This window comes from Zeugodacus cucurbitae, chromosome 5 (genome assembly GCF_028554725.1).
Source record: "Zeugodacus cucurbitae isolate PBARC_wt_2022May chromosome 5, idZeuCucr1.2, whole genome shotgun sequence".
Taxonomy (NCBI): domain Eukaryota; kingdom Metazoa; phylum Arthropoda; class Insecta; order Diptera; family Tephritidae; genus Zeugodacus; species Zeugodacus cucurbitae.
Window position 1 is genome coordinate 25,843,013 of NC_071670.1, and position 23,945 is coordinate 25,866,957.

A 23,945-nucleotide genomic window follows, 5' to 3' on the forward strand; every position below is an offset into this window, starting at 1 on the left:
CCAAAGTACCACCTGTTGGCAAGATTGATCTGCGCTGTATTCCGAGGCTGACAACGTTGGTGTTGTTGATGCTGGTTCTCAGGTATACGAAATTATCTACGACTTCGAACTTATGACTGTCAACAGTGACGTGGGAGCCAAGACGCGAATGTGCTGACTGTTTGTTTGATTTCAGGAGATATTTCGTCTTGTCCTCATTTACTTCCAGACCCATTAGCTGCGCTTCCTTATCCAGGCGGGAAAAAGCAGAACAAACGGCGCGGTTGTTGCTTCCGATGATATCAATATCACCTTTTATATTTAGCTCTGCAGCTCGTATTATTTTTTCCAGCATCAGGTTAAAGAAGTCACACGATAGTGAGCCACCTTGTCTGAAACCTCGTTTGGTATCGAACGGGTCGGAGAGGTCCTTCCCAATCATGACGGATTTTGGAGTTGCTCATCGTAAACTTGCTGAGCCGTATTAGTTTTTCGGGGATACCAAATTCAGACATCGCGTTCTTTTCGTGCTGTCGAAAGCAGCTTTAACATCGACAAAAGGGTGGTGTGTGTCGATCCTCTTTTCACGGGTCTGCTCCAAAATTTAGCGCATTGTGAATATCTGGTAAGTTGTGGATTTTCCAGGTCCAAAGCCACATTGATAAGGTCCAATCAGTTTATTGACGGTAATTGGCACAGATTGTGGGATCTTCCTTTTTATAGATTGGGCAGAGCACACTAAGATTCCAATCATCAGGCATGCTTTCTTCCGACCATATTCTGCAAAGAAGCTGATGCATGCACCTTATCAGTTATCTATCGCCCCCCGCCGCTTCTCTGTTCTTCAGGCGGGTAATAGCTATTCGAATTTCTTCATGGTCGGGTAATGGAACATCTGTTCCATCGTCATCTATTCGGATTCGCCATCTCCTGGTCTTGTGCTTTCACTGCCATTCAGCAGGTCGGATAAGTGTTCCCTCTATAATCCCATTATGATGGCTCATTAAAAATTATGTCACCGCTTGCAGAATACTGCTAAATTTTGTTTTACATATGTAGACTATTCACAATGGTAAAAACGACTCAAAGGACAAATTTTTGACAAAAATTACAATACAAATATATATTTTTGTGGTTTTTACTTTGAAATACATTTTAATTGATTAAATAAAACGTAAGGCATAGCCGCAGCTCGAAACAAATGGACAAAAAACATATTTTTTTGCATATTTAAGTTTCTCCACCTATGAAAATGGTGCAACACTATTGCGCATGATTAAGAGGACAATTTAGCCACCTTGTACCAAAAGTGCTGCTTGTCTATTTCAATTACAGGATAGTGCGTTCTATTGGTTTCTCTATAGCGCGTAGCCAATCGATGACAGCTAATATAATAATAACAATAAAAAATCATGACTTTATGAGTTAAATAAATATTCACAAATTTTATTGGAAACTAATTTAGACAAACGTACTTACAATAACATTTAATAATAAAGAAAAAACGATTTTTTTATAAGTTGCGCAATGGTTTTGTTAGTACGTATTTTTGTATACAATTGAGAACAAAAAGGTGTTTTTGTACACAGTACACAATGGACTAAATAAAATATGTCAGATAAGTTATGTTGTGAATTTGCAGTCATGTTAATCTCAATTTTTTCAAAAAATAATATGAAAAATGTTACCACACTATTGGCAAAAACATCATTTCTAAGGCATGATTTGAAAAAAGTTTTCCCCTTCAATGAATTTGAGGCAGTTACGTACATCGATTTTATAAAAGATGAATTTATATTTCCCTCGGCAATTTTTTTGCAAATTTTATGTTCTAAAATTTTATATTTGCTAATATGAAGACTGTTTGTTTCTTCCAAAAAAATGTGTCCAATTAATGAAAAATCACTGTGACACAATAATCTATCCACCGAAATATCAATGTTTTTGGGTGGTAACTGGAATATTCTTTGAATTATTAGCAACATTTTATACTTGGAATTATGTGGACTTAATTTTGCTTTTGGCACATTAGAATTGTAAATCAAGTTAACATCAGTAAGAAAGTGTTTTAAAATATTTTCCATCGTAAAAACGTATTTATAGCCATCGGAAGTTGCTAAAATATTAGATACTGTATGGCAAGTAGCCCCAACTTCCCTTAGTGTTTTACAATAATCTTTTAAAAATATTTTGTGTTGTCGATATTTCTCCATTAAATCTTTAGTTATTTCTTCTCCCACGGTATCCAATATGATATCAACGAACACAGCACCCGCAAGGATTGTTTCAATATGTTTATATGTCATTGTGCCCCAAAATTCTGTTTCCAACCATGTGAGCAATTTGAAGCAAATGGTTGATAAATCTGGGTCCTCTGATAATATAGTGTGTTTAAGCCAGGAGTCCATTTCGTTTCTGCAATGTGAAAGTGAATAAAAATACAATATAGCAGACTTCGAAGAAATATTTACTCATTAAATTATATATACATATATTCGTTCCTTACTGATGATTATCTAAAAATATGAATAAAATATAGCATGCACAATAGTGGTGAGCGATATTTCACTACCGGTGATTTTATCGCTGTGACTGAAAAATCACTTACAGCAACAGTGGCTGCTAGGTCGTAGTATCAGTGAATAGTGATTTTTCTACAAGCCACTATTTTACTATGAATGGAATTTATCACTGGTACGAACTAATTAACAGATGATGATGTTCGATATAGTGATATTGTAATATTAGGTTGTTCATTGTGAATAAATTCATTTGAATAGAATTCAACGGTTGATTTAAATAAAAAATTCAAAAACGAAATTTGATTTATTATTCTTATTGCGAAGTTGACTTCTAATAAAAAAAGAAGTGAATTGTGCCAATTTTTCATTCATTTCAAATTCATGTAAAATTTAAAATTTGTAAAAAAATATTGCGTATAAAACAACGAACGAAAAATGCAGTATAACACTAAAAACAATTCATTTTATTTCAGATTAAGTATTTTTTGTGCTAAATAAACATATACAACTATTTAGTTTTATAGCAGGCTGATTTGTTATAAGTTAAAACTTTTTTACATATTCATATTACTAAGTCAAGTTGTGATTGCTTGTCGCTATAAAAAATCACTGTGATTTAAAATTAGCCGTCACTCGTATCACCGATACTGAAAAATCACTACTTCGGCCATCACTAATGCAAAATACTTATAACATCACCACCTCTTTATAAAATATATTATTTACACGCCATCAAAAAAGTTTTACAGTGTTACCTAACAAATACTCTTCTGCAAGATTTGTGCAGCGCAGACGCGTATAAATGTACAAAACAAAAATGTTTATATCTTCAACTGAAACTTAAATTCACTTTATTTCGTTTTAATTACACTCTCGCTACAAAGTTGTTAAAGAGAGTATTATTGTTTTGTTCACATAACGATTGGTTGTAAGTGCTAAAACTAAACGAGTTAGATATAGGGTTATATATATGAAAATGATCAGGGTGACGAATTAAGTTCAAATCCGAACGTCTGTCTGTCCATGCAAGCTATAGCTTGAGTAAAAATTGAGATATCTTAATGAAACTTGGAATACGTATTTCTTGGCACCATAGGAAGGTTAAGTTCGGGGAGTTTTGGGCGTAATCGGACCTCTGCCACGCCCACAAAATGGCAATAACCGAAAACATATAAAGAGCTATAACTAAGCCAGAAATTAAACTATTATATAAAATTTGGTATGAAGGTTCGCACTATGAAGGGGCATATGTGGATGTAATTTTTTGGGGAAGTGGACGTAGCCCTGCCCTCTACAAAGTTGTTTGTACATATCTCGTAAACTATTAAACCTATATCAAGAAAACTTTCTAGAGTCGTTTATTTTAGGTACAGTTCAAAAATGGAGAAAATCGGTTTATAAGCACGAAAACCTCCCATACAAAGGTTATGTTGAAAACTACTAAAAATGTTTTAATTCAGTAAGGAAAACCACCAGAAACCTTAAATTTCATTATAAAGATGGTACAGATGGTACTTTCATTATAAAGATGATAGTGGTGGTATACAAAATTTTAAATGGACGTGGTTCCGCCCACTCATGGGTCAAAAACCATATCTCCGAAACTACTCGACTAATTTCAATGAAATTCGGTTCTTATTATCTTCCTAGCTTTCCAATGATATGATGAGAAAATAGTTCAAAAAGTGAAGATATCGGAACAGTACTTTGCAAAAATACTGCATTTAAAGAGTGTCATCGCCCATTAGGGTTTTCAAACTTTGAATGGACTTTATACCATATATATGCCGAATATGTGAGTCAAATTGTTTGTTATATTAAATAAATAAATTGCGAGTATAAAATGTTCGGTGACACCCGAACTGACCCCTTCCTTACTTGTTTTAAAATATATTTATTTAATTCATAATACATTACATATACATTAGGGTGGCCCTTATTTTCCAAAGTATTCCGATTCTCGATCGCACCCCCTAGAAATATGAGAATAGCCAAAAAACTAGTATAAACAAAGTTTTAGGTCAATCAAAAAAGATTTAGAGGTTGCGCAAGGAGCTTGAAATCCTGAAAAATTAAGATTTTTGGCATTTTTATGTCTCAGACTTCCATATTTCAAAGCCACACCATCCCTTACTGGTTTTCCATACCGTAATAAAATAAGAATAACATTAGAACCGTTATAACGGTATATCACGAGCATGCGACGCTTGAGAATACACGTGCAACACATTTAATTTACTTTCATATTTGTATTTCTGTAACTCTATCATCAATCGACCGATTTTTAAGATTGTGGTAATTTTGGATAGGTAATAAATGCAGATCTTATTACGGTATGGAAACCAGATAGTGTGGCTTTGAAATATGGAAGTCTGAGACATAAAAATGGCAAAAATTCTTAATTTTTCAGGATTTCAAGCTCCTTGCGCAACCTCTAAACCGTTTTTGATTAACCCAAAACTTTGTATATACTAGTTTTTGGGCTATTCGCATATTTCTAGGGGGTGCGATCCAGAATCCAGAAACTTTTTTAATCCTCCATACAACTAAGGGCCACCCTAATATACATATTATAATATTATACTTTATGTCTGGTGGTCTAAAGTCATCGTCATATTATATAAAATTTAATTTAAGTATATGCCAAGTAAAAAAATATTTTTTGTTTAGAGTTATTCATAACTCGTTTTTTTAATGTCAAAATCAAAACTCCAGCACCTCCATGTTTTACTGTTTGATTAATAACTTTTCCTGACAGTGTTTAGGCCTATTGGAGCAAACCATATTATTTCCGGGAGATTGAAAATCAAAGTTCGAAAAAAGACTTATAAAACAGAATTATTATGAATATGCAGGAAATATTTACTATAAAATCCGAAATACAGATATAATCAACATTTTCTTCTTATTTCAATGGGGTATAGCATTTTTCGATAAAACTTATATGACCGAACCTATAAAAGCAACTTTGAGGTGAAAAAATTAAAAATTTTATATTTAAAAAATACTGGAACAATTTTAAAAACTTTATGTGTTACTTTTTTGTTAATATGCATAATTCTTCTAATTAAAATTTACATGTATATACATATATACAGTCACACAGTAAATAGCACGTACGGTATTTTTTAAATTTTAAAGTTTATATTAAGCAGTTTACAGTATTATGAGTAGGGAAAACAAAAAAATGTGTATTGAATAAAGTTACTAAAACAGGGAACGTTTTTTAATATTCAATTGCTAAAACTATTGGCCGGGCCAAGTTAACAGTGCATTCAATAATAATACGTGTTTCCGAGTCAGAATCAATAGCAATGCCGAAATCTTGTCATCCACCAAAGATTTCTTAAATCTTAAACCGCATTGTAAATCCTAGAATTACTGCCGGAGAAATTCAAATTACTTTTATCACAATAATAATGTGCATCGAATAAGCTCGACAAGTAAAAAGCCTGTACCGAGAAAAAAATCCATTTATAAGGGAAATTAACGAAAATAAGTAAGGAAAGGCTAAGTTCGGGTGCAACCGAACATTTTCTACTCTCGCAATTTATTTATTTATTTTTATTACAAACATTTTCAAAGCTATAACAATGTTTGATATCACTACAACTAGTTTTTAAAAACTAACGAACAGTTTGATTTGAATAACTTATACACAAATTACATAGAAATTAATAATAATATTTACATATGGTACTTAATTATTTCCTTTATATTTTACCTTCCAACTAAATTATGGGGTCTTTTTCGACTTAATCGACTAGAAAGGCATGTGTCTAAGAGGAGATTTCTCGCCTCCTCGTTAACATGTTCATTAATCCTTTTGTAGTGGGCCTCGCCCGAATCCTTATTTCGTCGGCGACTGTATTCACCTTAAGGTCTCTATGAATATCAGCATTTTTGCTGTACCAAGGACCATTTACAATACTTCTTAGCACCTTGTTCTGAAACCGTTGTATAATATTAATACTGCTATCATTGGCACATCCCCACAGTTGCGCACCATATAACCATACTGGCTTGATTATTTGGTCATATATAAGTAGTTTGTTATGTATGGTCCTTCGTCCAATTAGCCACTTCATTTTTGATAATTTCAAATTAAGTTCTATATTTTTTATTTTCATATGCTCTTTCCAACGTAATTTGGCATCGAGCGTAATACTAAGGCTGTATTTGCATATGGTATGCAGACACCTAGAATACTTATGGGTTGATAAGTGATTCTTTTGTTTGTAAAATTTACATGAACCGACTTGCAACCGTTTAGTTTTATTCTCCATTTTTTAGTTCAATTTAATACAGAGTTAATTGCATGTTGCAGTTTTAGCGCAGCTTTTTCATCTGTTTTTTCGACACGTGGTATTGCGGTGTCATCAGCAAAAGTGGCAGTCATAATGTTTGGTGCTAACGGTAAGTCTCTTGTATACAGAATATGCAAAAGTGGACCTAAGATACTTCCCTGAGGTACTCCTGCTTGAATTTCTTCTAGTTTAGAGAAATCACTCCCTTGTTTTACGCGAAAAATTCTCAAGGTTATATATGATTCCAGAAGAGCACAATACTCAATTGGAAGATATGATTGTAGTTTTTACATAAGGTCTTCGTGCCACACCTTGTCAAATGCCTGCGCAACGTCAAGAAATACAGCTGAGCATACGTTTCCCTCTCCCAATGATTTATCAATTTTGGATGCTATTCTATAAATTTGTTCTATTGTTGAATGCTTGCATGCATTGATTATAGATTTCAATCTTTGATAAATAAATTTTTCAAAAAGTTTTGCGAGTTGTGGAAGTAGTGAAATTGGTCTGTATGATGAGATAATATGAGGATCCTTTCCTGGCTTAGGAACCATAACAACTTCGGCCACTTTCCAAAGACTTCGAAAATGTGTCAGATGGATTGATTTATTGAAAAGATAGGTGAGCTTCATTAAACACTTATATGGTAACTGCTTTAACACTTCAGCTCTAATTAGATCAAATCCAGCTGCTTTCTTAACCTAAAGCTTTTTAATTTCACTTTTAAGTTCACATACGGTGATTGGTGGGATTGTTGCACGATCTGATTTAATGTTACTGAGGAATGCGATTTCACTACTCTCATTTGGACAAAAGGTTTCAGCTAGGTGTTTTGCAAATACATTAGCTTTATCACACTCACTTCTAGTCCATGTATTTGGTGCAATTTTTAATGATGCAACGTAGCTTGTTGAACGATTGAGATATTTGGTACTTTTCCAGAGTGTGTAATCATTTTTTTTATCAGCGGATAGTTGAGATAAATACAGTGGAACTTCTCTAACTCGAATCACCATAATTCACAAAAAAAACTTCGAGTTATAGAAATGTTTATTGAAACAAAATTTTTACAAAAATCTGTAAATTTTAGACTTACACAGTTTTAGTTATTTACTTCGCATAAAGTTTTATTTAAATACATTAAATCATGTATTCTTTAATTTTTTTGTTCCGGTTTGCTATTGTTTGGTTCTAGACTTCTATATACCATGCTATTGTTACATGATTCTATACGATAGAGGGAATCTTTTAAAATTCTGCCTCGATAGTAAAATTTTAAATTTTGTATTATGCAATGGTCGAAAAACTCGATTTATGGAAGGACATTTGTATGAAATTTGACTTCCATTGTCAATTCAATAGTTCAAGTTATGGAGATCTTTTAGTTATAGAAGTTCGAGTTATGGAAGTTCCACTGTATTTATGAATTGACTCATTCTTATTACTCTCGCAATATAGATATAGTTTTTTTTTTAAGATAACACACAATTTGACCCATATATTCGGCACAAAGTCCAATAGAATAACGAAAAGCCTCATATATAGTATATAGGCCAAGGTAATTTCACTCACCACATTATATCTAAGATTATATGCTCATTTAATTTGGTTCAGATATTTCACATATTAACCGATTTATAAGGTATTAAGCCCATCGTATGTTTTAAAAACCTATACATAGGTATATGGGAGCTAGGGAAAGTTATGAACCGATTTTAACCATTTTTGGTACAGAGACACACTACACTATTAGAAGAAAAGGATTCCCTCTGAATTAAATTAAGATATCTGAGAGATTTACCGATATTTTCGGTGAAAAATTACCCTAAGGCACTGAATACTTCATATTCGATATCCGGGCATCGAAAAGTTATAGTCCGATTTCAAAATTTTTTTGCACAAGTTATTATCTGATACTGATCACATACAGTATTTGTATAAACTTTTATTACACTATCTCCATTGGTTCGTTATGTACATATTATAAAGTGAAGGAATGAGATGGAATTCCAAATTCCTAATTCTGTCGAGTAGTTCCTGAGATATGGTTTTTGACAAACAAGTGCCACGCCCATTTTCCATTTTATAAAAAAAAATAAGAGTAGAAAAAAATCTGCCAATTCTTCTGCAAAATTTAGGGTTTCTGATGTTATTCGTTAGTGAGTTACGCACTTTAAGAAAGTTTCAATATAACCTTTGTATGAGATATGTATGTATTAAACTCCTGCAACGATTCACTCATTTGGCATTTCAAGCCACTCGTAAAAAACCATACGACTTGATCGGCATAACGTTAACTCAGCATCTGAGTTGAAGAGCTTGTAAACAAAGAGCGAGAGTACGCACACTGCACTGCACTGGAGAGAAGTGTAAGCTTGCTCTTTCAGTTCAGTTCACTCATAACTTGAAAGGCAATTCATCCGAAAGACAATTGATTCGAAAGGCAATAGTCTCAATTGTATGCACATATGTACATATGTATGCATGTAATTAAAAGGAATAGCTTCTAGTGCAAGTAATTCAAGAATTTTATTTTGTTTAATGAAAGTATGTACATTTAGATAAATATATATGTGTATATGTATGTATTAAGTGTAATTGTTAACATGTTCTAATTCAATTCGTTAATTCAGATATTGTCCAAATATCGGAAGTTAGACCATAACCCAACTTATTTCTGTTATTTATAACACTCTTCATTTAATTTCGAATTATTTGCAGATTTTTTTCATATAAACTTGATATGTTCCTCGATATTGTTGTTGGATGTTACACTTCCTTCCATTGTAGAGACTTTATTTTCTTAACAAAGGCAGAAAGCAAATAACTGTTCAAATGATTCAATTGATTCGCTTTATTTTTTACGTTGTCATGTGTTAAATCGGTCATCACTCAAAAGGCTCGAAAGACAATTGAAATGGACGTAAGACAAATCACTCATGCTTCGAAATAGAAGTTCGAACTTCACTGCTAATCAACTCATGCGAGCATTTCGTGTTGAGTGAATGTTGTTCGCTTGCTCAAACGAATCAAGCATAACATCGGCAATTGTACCGAATCACACTTTGTGCAAAGAAAAACGAATCAACTTGTGCAGGCCTTTAGTATGTATGTATTTTCGTAGTGTATGATGGGGTACGTAAGGGATGGGGTATTTTCATTAATAACACTGGTCGACAAAAAGTAACTTTTTCTCTGCATCAAAGATCAGACAATGATATTCTTATGGGATTTTCATCGCTGAACACGAATATGACCTCCAAAAGTGCCCATCACGTCGAGGTTTTGAGCAAAATGGACTCAAAGTCTCAAAAAACCCTGTTTTTGGCCTTTTTTGATCAAGTGTAGAGAATTATGCTGAAGTGCTAGAAGTCTGTAATTAGGCTTAAATTGAAGCTTAAACTGTCCACTATAAGAATCAAATCGAAAAAGTTCTGAATCAGTCAAAAATTTTCAAATAGCACAACTTTTAATTAATATGTAAGAGTGCCCTAGTGTACCGCTCTATGAGTGCAAGTAGAGCGCGCGCGCACATGAAAAAGTTGTGCTATATGAAAATTGTTGACTGATTCAGAACTTTTTCGATTTGATTCTTATAGTTGACAGTTTAAGCTTCAATTTAAGCCTAGTTACAGACTTCTAGCACGTCAGCATAATTCTCTACACGTGATCAAAAAAGGCCAAAAACAGGGTTTTTTGAGACTTTGAGTCCATTTTGCTCAAACCCTCGACCTGATGGGCACTTTTGGAGGTCATATTCGTGTTCAGCGATGAAAATCCTATAAGAATATCATTGTCTGATCTTTGATGCATTTTTTGTGTCGACCAGTGTAATCGGTTGATGTCGGTAGTACAGAACTGGGCGTTCCCAACTAAACACTAACTAATTAATATATTAGCTGCAGAATTTTGCATAGATTAAATTTAATTACATTTCATTACAAAATTGACACTTTACGTCTTATCAATGAATCAAGATATATTTTCTGATATATTTTTTCAATCATATGATTGGATCTGTAAGATTTATAATCCAATTATATAAATACGCATACCAGTAGAAAGGTTAAGCAACCTTAAATTTAAAAATTGGTCCAGTATATTTCGAAATTTATAGTTTTAAAATTTTCGAACATTTTAACTTTTAAATGGAATTTTTTATATTTACTTTCGTATGTATGTTTGTAATGAATAAACTCAAAAACTACTGTGCCGATTTTAAAAATTCTTTCACCATTGGAAAACTACATTTATCCCAATTAACAAAGGCTATATTTATTGCTAGAATCTCAACTTTCTGGAAATAGTTCCCAGGAGAATCTTAATCAGGAACTGAAAATCGTCTTGCAAGTCATTATATTTGCATCGCAATCGCGTGCCAGAGAGTCGAGTAACGAGCGAATGCAGCGGCTTGAAGAACAAAATAATAGAAATATTCAAGCTCGCACTAGGTTGCCGAACTCTGAGAGTCCCCAACGCCTTCATAATCAGATAGAAAGACAACGGACTCAAAAGACTAGAGGTTGTAATTAAGTTTTAGCTCATTGCAAATAAAATATAATTTCATGTTCGAATTTTCCTCATTTTACTTTTTTAAAATGAACCCACAATATGTAAGGGAGAGTGCATAAGTGTGTAAAATCGTATAATTTTTGAAATGTTAGTTTAAGCCCGTGCGAAGCCGGAGCGGTATGCTAGTTATTAAATAAAATAAATACATAAATAGAATGCAGTGATGTGCATAAAAGTGCATAATAAACAGTGGTTCACAGTTTATTTCGTATGCTCCTTTATTAAAAAGAAAATGTGTAATATTTTGTGTATATATTTTAATTAAAAAAAACGTAAATGCACATTTAAAGATACGTTATTTTCAATTACAAACACAAAAAAAACTTTCATTTAAAAAACTTTACAACAAAAACAAAATACCAAGTAAAACGACGTCGCAGCTTATTTCGAATTTTTTTAAAATCCTATAATTAGGTACATTAGAGCTTGGGGAAGTTATGACCCAATTTAGCAATTTCTGGTACACCATTAGAAGAAAAGATTTCCCCTGAATTAAATTATGATAACTGAGAGATTTACCGATATTTTAGCTGAAAAATTACCCTAAGGCATTGAGTTCTTCATATCCTATATCCGGGGGATTGAAAAGTTATAGTTCGATTTCGACAATTTTTCACAAGTGATGCCACAGATCATATACAGTATTTGTGTAAAGTTTTATTCTGATATCTTCATTAGTTCCTTAAATATATTATAAAATGAAGGAATAAGATAGAATTCAAAATTGAGTTATATGGGAAATTGTCGTGGTTGTAAACCGATTTCATCCTTTTTCCACACGTGTCATCAGGGTGGCAAGAAAATATTATATACTAAATTTCATTGAAATCTATCGAGTGGGGGAACCTGAGATATGGTTTTTGCCCCATAAGTGGGCGATGCCACGCCCATTTTCCATTTCCAAAAATCTGAGTGAAGCTAGTTTCTGCTATTTCTTCTGTAAAATTTAGTGTTTCTGACGTTTTCCGGGCATGATTTTAGTTACTGGGTCGCCAAGATTTGAGTTCATTTTAAGGTTAATTATCCCAAAATAAACACTTTTTATTACGAGATATCGAGGCGTTGAAGTTATGTGTTAAGAGCAGCAGATGTGCGCACTTATGCATTGATGCATGTGTTATGTGATTGATTTATGTGATTGGTTGACACGTTTTTTCGCCTAGAACTACTTTCTGTATTGTGGGCCTTCGGCCGCGCTTCTAAAAAATAACCGGTAAAATCCGATATTCATGTGCGAATATCTCGTAAACGGTAAATGCAGAAAGTAATTCTACGGGAAAGAGCTTGTCAATCAATCACATAAATCAAACATATAACACATGCATCATTGAATAAATGCGCGCATCGGCTGCTGTTAATATATAATTTCAACGCTCAATATCTCGTAAACGGAGCTAGATATCAATTTTTTGTATATAATAAAATCTTGGCGCCCAGTAACTAAAATCTCCTCGTTTTTCGTTTTTTTTTTAAACCTAACCTTTGCATGGGAGGTGGTCGTGGTTATTATCCCATTTCAACTATTTTCATGGTGTATAGTGGATCAGTTTACGAGATATCTTCAAAAAACTTAGTAGGGTGCGGGTACACACATACTTCTCCAAAAAAAATTACATTCAAATATGACCCTTACTAAGACGATTCTATGTACCAAAATTTACTCGCATAACTTTATTTATGATTGAGTTATGACAGTTTATGTGTTTTCGGTTTTCGCCATTTTGTGGACGTGGCAGTGATCCGATTTTTCCAGCATCTAAAGCAACCTTCTCAAGGTCCCAAGGTACATATGTACCAAGTTTAGTCAAGATATCTCAATGTTTACTCAAGTTACCCGTTGCCCGGACGGACGGGCAGGCAGACATTCGGATTTTGACTCGTCTCGTCACCCTCATCATTTTGATATCTATATCTAACTCGTTTAGTTCCGAGAATGATAGAAGACAAGATTGCGACAGACTGAAGCGTTCACGACCCACGAATGGGAATAGGCAACAGAAGAATTATCCAATGGAAAACGGAAATGCTATGTTCAGTGAAACAAATTGAACATGAAATAGATACAATATCACTTTGGTTAACAATATTTAAATACTAAATAATAATTAATAAGGGGAAACTTTAGTATACTATCACAGGCTTTCGGTAATAAAATGGGTATCGTTGGAAAGAGGTTCTCCAGATTAAGAATATATATACATACATATAGCTGCAGCTGACTTATAGTTTTCGAGAAATTCGCACTTAAAGTTGAAAAAAGTGCTACTTTTATCTAGAATTTTCACAATATATACTGAATATTTTATTAATATTATGGAGTCGGCTTTAGTATACTATCCCACGCTTTCGGTAATAAAATGGGTATCGTTGGAAAGAGGGGGTTCTCCAGATTAAGAATATATATACATATAGCTGCAGCTGACTTATAGTTTTCGAGATATTCGCACTTAAAGTTGAAAAAAGTGCTTTTTTTATCTTGAATTTTCACAATATATACTGAATATTTTATTAATATTCTGCACTTATTTTACACTTACACTTCAAAATGCTGAAGTCAAGACTAGTGAAGATTTTTTAGGCTGAATATTTAAAAATATTCATTTAACTATTTATTAATGGGTCGGCTTTAGTATACTATCCCAGGCTTTCGGTAATAAAATGGGTATCGTTGGAAAGAGGAGGTTCTTCAGATTAAGAATATATATATGTACATAGAGCTGCAGCCGAATATTTTATATGAATATGAATATGAATATGAATATGAATATTTTATTATTTTATTATATGTGTATATGTATGTATTAAGTGTAATTGTTAACATGTTCTAATTCAATTCGTTAATTCAGATATTGTCCAAATATCGGAAGTTAGACCATAACCCAACTTATTTCTGTTATTTATAACACTCTTCATTTAATTTCGAATTATTTGCAGATTTTTTTCATATAAACTTGATATGTTCCTCGATATTGTTGTTGGATGTTACACTTCCTTCCATTGTAGAGACTTTATTTTCTTAACAAAGGCAGAAAGCAAATAACTGTTCAAATGATTCAATTGATTCGCTTTATTTTTTACGTTGTCATGTGTTAAATCGGTCATCACTCAAAAGGCTCGAAAGACAATTGAAATGGACGTAAGACAAATCACTCATGCTTCGAAATAGAAGTTCGAACTTCACTGCTAATCAACTCATGCGAGCATTTCGTGTTGAGTGAATGTTGTTCGCTTGCTCAAACGAATCAAGCATAACATCGGCAATTGTACCGAATCACACTTTGTGCAAAGAAAAACGAATCAACTTGTGCAGGCCTTTAGTATGTATGTATTTTCGTAGTGTATGATGGGGTACGTAAGGGATGGGGTATTTTCATTAATAACACTGGTCGACAAAAAGTAACTTTTTCTCTGCATCAAAGATCAGACAATGATATTCTTATGGGATTTTCATCGCTGAACACGAATATGACCTCCAAAAGTGCCCATCACGTCGAGGTTTTGAGCAAAATGGACTCAAAGTCTCAAAAAACCCTGTTTTTGGCCTTTTTTGATCAAGTGTAGAGAATTATGCTGAAGTGCTAGAAGTCTGTAATTAGGCTTAAATTGAAGCTTAAACTGTCCACTATAAGAATCAAATCGAAAAAGTTCTGAATCAGTCAAAAATTTTCAAATAGCACAACTTTTAATTAATATGTAAGAGTGCCCTAGTGTACCGCTCTATGAGTGCAAGTAGAGCGCGCGCGCACATGAAAAAGTTGTGCTATATGAAAATTGTTGACTGATTCAGAACTTTTTCGATTTGATTCTTATAGTTGACAGTTTAAGCTTCAATTTAAGCCTAGTTACAGACTTCTAGCACGTCAGCATAATTCTCTACACGTGATCAAAAAAGGCCAAAAACAGGGTTTTTTGAGACTTTGAGTCCATTTTGCTCAAACCCTCGACCTGATGGGCACTTTTGGAGGTCATATTCGTGTTCAGCGATGAAAATCCTATAAGAATATCATTGTCTGATCTTTGATGCATTTTTTGTGTCGACCAGTGTAATCGGTTGATGTCGGTAGTACAGAACTGGGCGTTCCCAACTAAACACTAACTAATTAATATATTAGCTGCAGAATTTTGCATAGATTAAATTTAATTACATTTCATTACAAAATTGACACTTTACGTCTTATCAATGAATCAAGATATATTTTCTGATATATTTTTTCAATCATATGATTGGATCTGTAAGATTTATAATCCAATTATATAAATACGCATACCAGTAGAAAGGTTAAGCAACCTTAAATTTAAAAATTGGTCCAGTATATTTCGAAATTTATAGTTTTAAAATTTTCGAACATTTTAACTTTTAAATGGAATTTTTTATATTTACTTTCGTATGTATGTTTGTAATGAATAAACTCAAAAACTACTGTGCCGATTTTAAAAATTCTTTCACCATTGGAAAACTACATTTATCCCAATTAACAAAGGCTATATTTATTGCTAGAATCTCAACTTTCTGGAAATAGTTCCCAGGAGAATCTTAATCAGGAACTGAAAATCGTCTTGCAAGTCATTATATTTGCATCGCAATCGCGTGCCAGAGAGTCGAGTAACGAGCGAATGCAGCGGCTTGAAGAACAAAATAATAGAAATATTCAAGCTCGCACTAGGTTGCCGAACTCTGAGAGTCCCCAACGCCTTCATAATCAGATAGAAAGACAACGGACTCAAAAGACTAGAGGTTGTAATTAAGTTTTAGCTCATTGCAAATAAAATATAATTTCATGTTCGAATTTTCCTCATTTTACTTTTTTAAAATGAACCCACAATATGTAAGGGAGAGTGCATAAGTGTGTAAAATCGTATAATTTTTGAAATGTTAGTTTAAGCCCGTGCGAAGCCGGAGCGGTATGCTAGTTATTAAATAAAATAAATACATAAATAGAATGCAGTGATGTGCATAAAAGTGCATAATAAACAGTGGTTCACAGTTTATTTCGTATGCTCCTTTATTAAAAAGAAAATGTGTAATATTTTGTGTATATATTTTAATTAAAAAAAACGTAAATGCACATTTAAAGATACGTTATTTTCAATTACAAACACAAAAAAAACTTTCATTTAAAAAACTTTACAACAAAAACAAAATACCAAGTAAAACGACGTCGCAGCTTATTTCGAATTTTTTTAAAATCCTATAATTAGGTACATTAGAGCTTGGGGAAGTTATGACCCAATTTAGCAATTTCTGGTACACCATTAGAAGAAAAGATTTCCCCTGAATTAAATTATGATAACTGAGAGATTTACCGATATTTTAGCTGAAAAATTACCCTAAGGCATTGAGTTCTTCATATCCTATATCCGGGGGATTGAAAAGTTATAGTTCGATTTCGACAATTTTTCACAAGTGATGCCACAGATCATATACAGTATTTGTGTAAAGTTTTATTCTGATATCTTCATTAGTTCCTTAAATATATTATAAAATGAAGGAATAAGATAGAATTCAAAATTGAGTTATATGGGAAATTGTCGTGGTTGTAAACCGATTTCATCCTTTTTCCACACGTGTCATCAGGGTGGCAAGAAAATATTATATACTAAATTTCATTGAAATCTATCGAGTGGGGGAACCTGAGATATGGTTTTTGCCCCATAAGTGGGCGATGCCACGCCCATTTTCCATTTCCAAAAATCTGAGTGAAGCTAGTTTCTGCTATTTCTTCTGTAAAATTTAGTGTTTCTGACGTTTTCCGGGCATGATTTTAGTTACTGGGTCGCCAAGATTTGAGTTCATTTTAAGGTTAATTATCCCAAAATAAACACTTTTTATTACGAGATATCGAGGCGTTGAAGTTATGTGTTAAGAGCAGCAGATGTGCGCACTTATGCATTGATGCATGTGTTATGTGATTGATTTATGTGATTGGTTGACACGTTTTTTCGCCTAGAACTACTTTCTGTATTGTGGGCCTTCGGCCGCGCTTCTAAAAAATAACCGGTAAAATCCGATATTCATGTGCGAATATCTCGTAAACGGTAAATGCAGAAAGTAATTCTACGGGAAAGAGCTTGTCAATCAATCACATAAATCAAACATATAACACATGCATCATTGAATAAATGCGCGCATCGGCTGCTGTTAATATATAATTTCAACGCTCAATATCTCGTAAACGGAGCTAGATATCAATTTTTTGTATATAATAAAATCTTGGCGCCCAGTAACTAAAATCTCCTCGTTTTTCGTTTTTTTTTTTAAACCTAACCTTTGCATGGGAGGTGGTCGTGGTTATTATCCCATTTCAACTATTTTCATGGTGTATAGTGGATCAGTTTACGAGATATCTTCAAAAAACTTAGTAGGGTGCGGGTACACACATACTTCTCCAAAAAAAATTACATTCAAATATGACCCTTACTAAGACGATTCTATGTACCAAAATTTACTCGCATAACTTTATTTATGATTGAGTTATGACAGTTTATGTGTTTTCGGTTTTCGCCATTTTGTGGACGTGGCAGTGATCCGATTTTTCCAGCATCTAAAGCAACCTTCTCAAGGTCCCAAGGTACATATGTACCAAGTTTAGTCAAGATATCTCAATGTTTACTCAAGTTACCCGTTGCCCGGACGGACGGGCAGGCAGACATTCGGATTTTGACTCGTCTCGTCACCCTCATCATTTTGATATCTATATCTAACTCGTTTAGTTCCGAGAATGATAGAAGACAAGATTGCGACAGACTGAAGCGTTCACGACCCACGAATGGGAATAGGCAACAGAAGAATTATCCAATGGAAAACGGAAATGCTATGTTCAGTGAAACAAATTGAACATGAAATAGATACAATATCACTTTGGTTAACAATATTTAAATACTAAATAATAATTAATAAGGGGAAACTTTAGTATACTATCACAGGCTTTCGGTAATAAAATGGGTATCGTTGGAAAGAGGTTCTCCAGATTAAGAATATATATACATACATATAGCTGCAGCTGACTTATAGTTTTCGAGAAATTCGCACTTAAAGTTGAAAAAAGTGCTACTTTTATCTAGAATTTTCACAATATATACTGAATATTTTATTAATATTATGGAGTCGGCTTTAGTATACTATCCCACGCTTTCGGTAATAAAATGGGTATCGTTGGAAAGAGGGGGTTCTCCAGATTAAGAATATATATACATATAGCTGCAGCTGACTTATAGTTTTCGAGATATTCGCACTTAAAGTTGAAAAAAGTGCTTTTTTTATCTTGAATTTTCACAATATATACTGAATATTTTATTAATATTCTGCACTTATTTTACACTTACACTTCAAAATGCTGAAGTCAAGACTAGTGAAGATTTTTTAGGCTGAATATTTAAAAATATTCATTTAACTATTTATTAATGGGTCGGCTTTAGTATACTATCCCAGGCTTTCGGTAATAAAATGGGTATCGTTGGAAAGAGGAGGTTCTTCAGATTAAGAATATATATATGTACATAGAGCTGCAGCCGAATATTTTATATGAATATGAATATGAATATGAATATGAATATTTTATTAATATTCTGCACTAATTTTACACTTACACTTCACCACATTGTTTCTGCATATTTATTTTATAAAAATTATGACGAAAATGGCTGTAAATAAATATTTAACGTTTTACACAAATCTTCGTTTAAAAAATAGCACAAAGGGTTGCAGGTTGACAAGTAATCAGTGTTGCCACATCAAATATTTCGAAAAAATTAAAAGAATAAAAATAAACAGAAAAAAGAAGGATTATACCCCAAACCAAACCATAATGGTGTTTTGACTAATGCAAAGTCTTTCGGTATTACCTTTTATTTGATAACCCCCGGTGATTGCCCGACCAGGGTTGTTTTGTTAAAGCGCGGCCGAAGGCTGCCAATGCGGAAAGTAGTTCTACACGAAAGAATATTTCAATTCCCCCTCTTTGATAACTCCCGGTGTTGGCTCGACCAGGGTTATTTTTTTGAAGCGCGGCCGAAGGCCTCCAATGCGGAAAGTATTTATACACGAAAGAAAATATCATTCGTTTGCAAAATATCAGATATGGCAACACTTACTACTTGTCAAGCTGCAACCCTTTTTGTTATTGTTGAAATTAAGAGATTTGTGTAAAATGTTAAATACTTATTTACAGCTATATTATATACTGAATATTTTATTAATATTATGCACTTATTTTACACTTACACTTCACCACTTTGTTTCTGCATATTTATTTTATAAAATTTATCACGAAAATAGCTGTAAATAAGTATTTCACATTTTACACAAATCTCTTAATTTCAACAATAACAAAAAGGGTTGCAGCTTGACAAGTAATAAGTGTTGCCATATCAGATATTTTGCAAACGAATGAGAAGAACCAAAATAAATAAATACCCCAAATGCAGAAAACAAATGTCCTATAAAAAGATTATATAAAGATAATATAAGGAAAGTTTATGATATTCACTCTATGTACTATAAGTAAGGGAAATGAAAAGTTTTTTCGTGTAGAAATACTCTCCGTATTGGCGGCCTTCTGCCGCGCTTCAAAAAAATAATCCTGGTCGAGCCAACACCGGGAGTTATCAAAGAGGGGGAATTGAAATATTCTTTCGTGTAGAAATACTTTCCGCATTGGCGGCCTTCGACCGCGCTTTAAAAAAATAACCCTGATCGAGCCATCACCGAGGGCTATCAAAGAAAAGATAATACCGAAAGATTTTGCATTAGTCATAACACCATTATGGTTTATGTATTTCGGGTATAATCTTTTTTTCTGTTTATTTTTATTCTTTTAATTTTTTCGAAATATTTGATGTGGCAACACTGATTACTTGTCAACCTGCAACCCTTCTTGCTATTTTTTAAACGAAGATTTGTGTAACATGTTAAATATTTATTTACAGCCATTTTCGTCATAATTTTTATAATAATTATGCAGAAACAATGTGGTGAAGTGTAAGTGTAAAATTAGTGCAGAATATTAATAAAATATTCATATTCACATTCATATAAAATATTCGGCTGCAGCTCTATGTATATATATATATTCTTAATCTGAAGAACCTCCTCTTTCCAACGATACCCATTTTATTACCGAAAGCCTGGGATAGTATACTAAAGCCGACCCATTAATAAATAGTTAAATGAATATTTTTAAATATTCGTCAACCTAAAAAATCTTCACTAGTCTTGACTTCAGCACTGTGTTTTGGTTTTATTGTTTTGTACCACCGTGCAATTTGTAAATTTTTCTTTTGTTTTGCTCGCGTGTTCGGGGTCGTGAAAGTTGTCACTCAATACTCAAAAAAGCTGACTGTAAACGAATGTCGTAATCTTGTCTTCTATCATTTTTGTTTAGTTCTGTGACTTACAAACAATCGTTATGTGAACAAACCTGTAATACTCTCTCAGAAACTTTTGTTGCGAGAGTATAAAAATATTACACATTTTCTTTTAATAAAAGAACACACGAAATAGTTGTGAGCCACTGTACATTAATGAAAAATCACAATTAACTTTAAATGCCAATATTTCGAAAACTACGAGCCTCCTACGAGGCTTCAATTTCCGACCATGCAATTAACTCTTAAATTCTTATTGCAATACGTAAATTTTTACACGAAAGCGAAACAAATTCATTTCTACAATGAGTAGTTAGTTTACAACATTCTACTAGCAGTAAAAACTCTTTTTAAGCATCGTCAAAAACAAGATCATTTAATACAAAAATGTATATACTTTACTTCTAGTTATATCTTTCAAATCAACACAAAACACCCGCCATAAAAATGAAAACAAAACAACTAACCCTTTCAATACTTATGCCACCTATACGTTCAATATTTAACTTAATATTTGGATAGCGATATATATATATTGTAAGGCGCCTGCTATACGTTCAGTATTTATCGTGATATGTCCAGTATCGCGATATTTATTGAACGTTTACGTGTTGCATATTTTGTGATTTAACGGTGCGAAGGCGAAACGCAACTGCACTCAAATTTTAAAATTTGATAAATTTTTATTTGAAATTCTTTGTTTTTACTCATTTCTTATAAATAAAATGAAAGAAGTAATTGAAGACAATCTTACAAGTGCACAATCGGTGTTAAAAAAATTCATTTTTACCCTGGAGTCTTTGCCGCAGGTGTGGAATTCAGCCGCAAAATGTTATTCCGACAAAGGGAAAAAACTTGCCGCATATAACGAACTAGTAAAAATATGTGAAGGGATGAAGCCCACAGCCACCATCGACGACGTTCGACAAAAATTAATTCATTGCGATCGAACTATCGTAAAGAAAAGAATTATCGATTCCAAATGATGCGATGCTAGCCCTGAGGATGTATATACTCCTAAAACATGGACATTTCAGGCTCTGCACTTTCTCCAAAAGACGGAAAACCCAGTTAATGTGGTAAAAATGTTGAAATGATTAATTTCTCGTTATTATAATATGTACAAAAGTTATCTCTTATTGTTTTAAAACTTCTCGATGGATTACGCATAGCATTTGGCTGCAAATCACACAATTCCGAATTTTCACAACTTGAAACACTATAATTGTGTTCTTTTTTTAATAAAAAAATTATGTAAATATCAGCATGCTGTTGTCACCTGTGTAGCTCTCTGGGAACTGAGACTAATTGCCTTTTGCATTATCCCAAACTTTGAAGAGAGTATGCCAAACGAGCACTCAACTACCAATCTTGCTCTAGATAGTTGCTTGTTATAAATTTAATCCTCTTTTTTTGCTTTTTCTTGAGGATATGGTTTCATAAGATGGATATGTAAAGCTAAGGCTTCATCTCCTATAAAAACAATCGGAAATTATTCACTTGTGTTTGGTAGAGTTAAAGGCGGTGGTAAATTTAAATGGCCTTGTTGTAATTTTTCCCAAAACTGTGAATAGAAAAGAACACCACCATCTGACACACGACCATTACATCCAATGTCTATCATAAAAAATTATTTTCTAGCATTAACAATTGCCATTAGAACTATACTATTAATTTATAGTATAAAGAGCCTGTACCGGGTGGATGTTTTATTTTAATGTCTATTGCACCTACGCAGTTATAAAAATTATGTAAATTTTTAAAATCGTCAGCAACAATTATCCACTCCTCTGTTGTAGCTGGCATCTAACAAATTAAACAATATATAATTATATATTATTATATTACTTTATAATTATTATTTAATTTCTGATTTTGAGGTCGACTACGCGGACACTGTTACTGGTAGCCATACGATAGAGGAACTGGACGAATTATCCTTTTCTTTTATTAATGCGGTACCTCCACCGAGGAAAAGAGCAAAAGGAGCTTCGTTGGAGAAAAAACAGCAGGATTTAATTGAAAAGGCATGCTCTTTGTTGTCGGAAACGCCCAAGGAATCAAAGAGCATTCACGCAACAGCCTTATATTGGACGGAAAAATTGGAGAAAATTGATCCAACCCAAAAGTTGTTTGCAGAAAAGGCAATCAATGGTATTTTATTTGAAGCTAAATTGGGCACCTTTAATAGAAATTCGGTGCAAATAAGTGCGTACACAACGGTGTCTTCTCCAGGGATGGATAACAATGATATGAACATATCACTTACACCGAATAGGTACAATTCAGCTCAAAGAGATATATTTTCATATACACCCTCACCTGGTTGTAATACTTTTGTAGCTCAACATAATAGCTACAACAGTTTACGAGCCAAGGGTTCAAGTACACAATCGCCGGTTGTTACGTAGGTGCAACACAAGACGTATTAACTAGCGACTCACAATATCCTCATCAATCTCTTTTTTCGAGTTTCAACTAATAGACATGCATTTTTATTATAAGAATTAGTTTAATTGCAATGATCTCTTAGTTATTTGTAATATGAAATATTATTTTAAGTTTTATACAATATGAAGTGTACCTAAATTTGATTTTTTATTGAATAAAAAAAACTTAAATTTATATAATCCTTAAGAACATATATTAATGCTTCACATGTATCTTCAATAGCTTGACTAATTGACTGCCGCGACATAATGGCCGTAAACCTCTCGTGTTTTAAGTATCTGTAAAAAAATAATCAAGGTGAGAAATGAAAAGAAAATTATAGATACTTACGTACCTGTTGCGAAATAATGCAGAGTAAGTGCTAATTTTTCCCTTACCGTAATTGGTTTCCTCAATACGGTGTCTTGCTTTTTTTAAAATGGGTCGACTAACTGCAGGGGGAATTCGAAATTGTCAATGGACATGCGGAAATAATTTTCAATCTGTCATTTCTTTATATAGAATAATTCTGTCCATTAATTTTAAATGAGTGAATTTTTTCCGATCTAGGAACCATTGTTTACTCCAATAATTTCTTTTAACTCTTTTTTCAAATAAGGCATTATTATTGCCAAACATGCTTTTCTTCGGTTTTCTAGAGAAATTTAAAAAAAACGTACTAAAATTAAATAAATACTATTTTTAAATAATCTTTCCTGTGAAAACACGACTCGTATAAATATTGACGCAATAAAAATTGAATGTGTAGCAG

The 23,945-nt window shown here is 33.0% G+C and overlaps 1 protein-coding gene across 16 annotated transcripts; it reads right to left on the reverse strand.

The window, feature by feature from the left end:
• Positions 1-1,396: 1,396 nt before the first annotated feature.
• On the reverse strand, positions 1,397-23,945 carry LOC105219438 (uncharacterized). 16 transcript variants are annotated; one of them, XM_054231230.1, is made up of 3 exons: positions 19,602-19,639; positions 18,968-19,021; positions 1,397-2,394 (listed from the first exon to the last, which is right to left on the reverse strand). In XM_054231230.1, the coding sequence occupies exons 1-3, from the start codon at positions 19,622-19,624 to the stop codon at positions 1,467-1,469; spliced, it is 1,005 nt and encodes a 334-aa protein (XP_054087205.1). In that variant the 5' UTR covers positions 19,625-19,639; the 3' UTR covers positions 1,397-1,466. The 16 variants fall into 16 exon arrangements, with proteins under 16 accessions (XP_054087205.1, XP_054087203.1, XP_054087210.1 ...); XM_054231228.1 differs by lacking the exon at positions 19,602-19,639 and adding an exon at positions 19,223-19,238; XM_054231235.1 differs by lacking the exons at positions 18,968-19,021; positions 19,602-19,639 and adding an exon at positions 23,572-23,945.

Coding starts and splice junctions, on each gene's coding strand:
- LOC105219438 (XM_054231230.1), bottom strand. CDS start 19,624: ATGCAGAAACAAAGTGGTGAAGT. Junction 19,022..19,601: donor CAGAAACAAAGTGGTGAAGT/GTAAGTGTAAAA, acceptor ATTTATTTACAG/CCATTTTCGTCATAATTTTT. Junction 2,395..18,967: donor CAGAAACAATGTGGTGAAGT/GTAAGTGTAAAA, acceptor TTCACATTGCAG/AAACGAAATGGACTCCTGGC.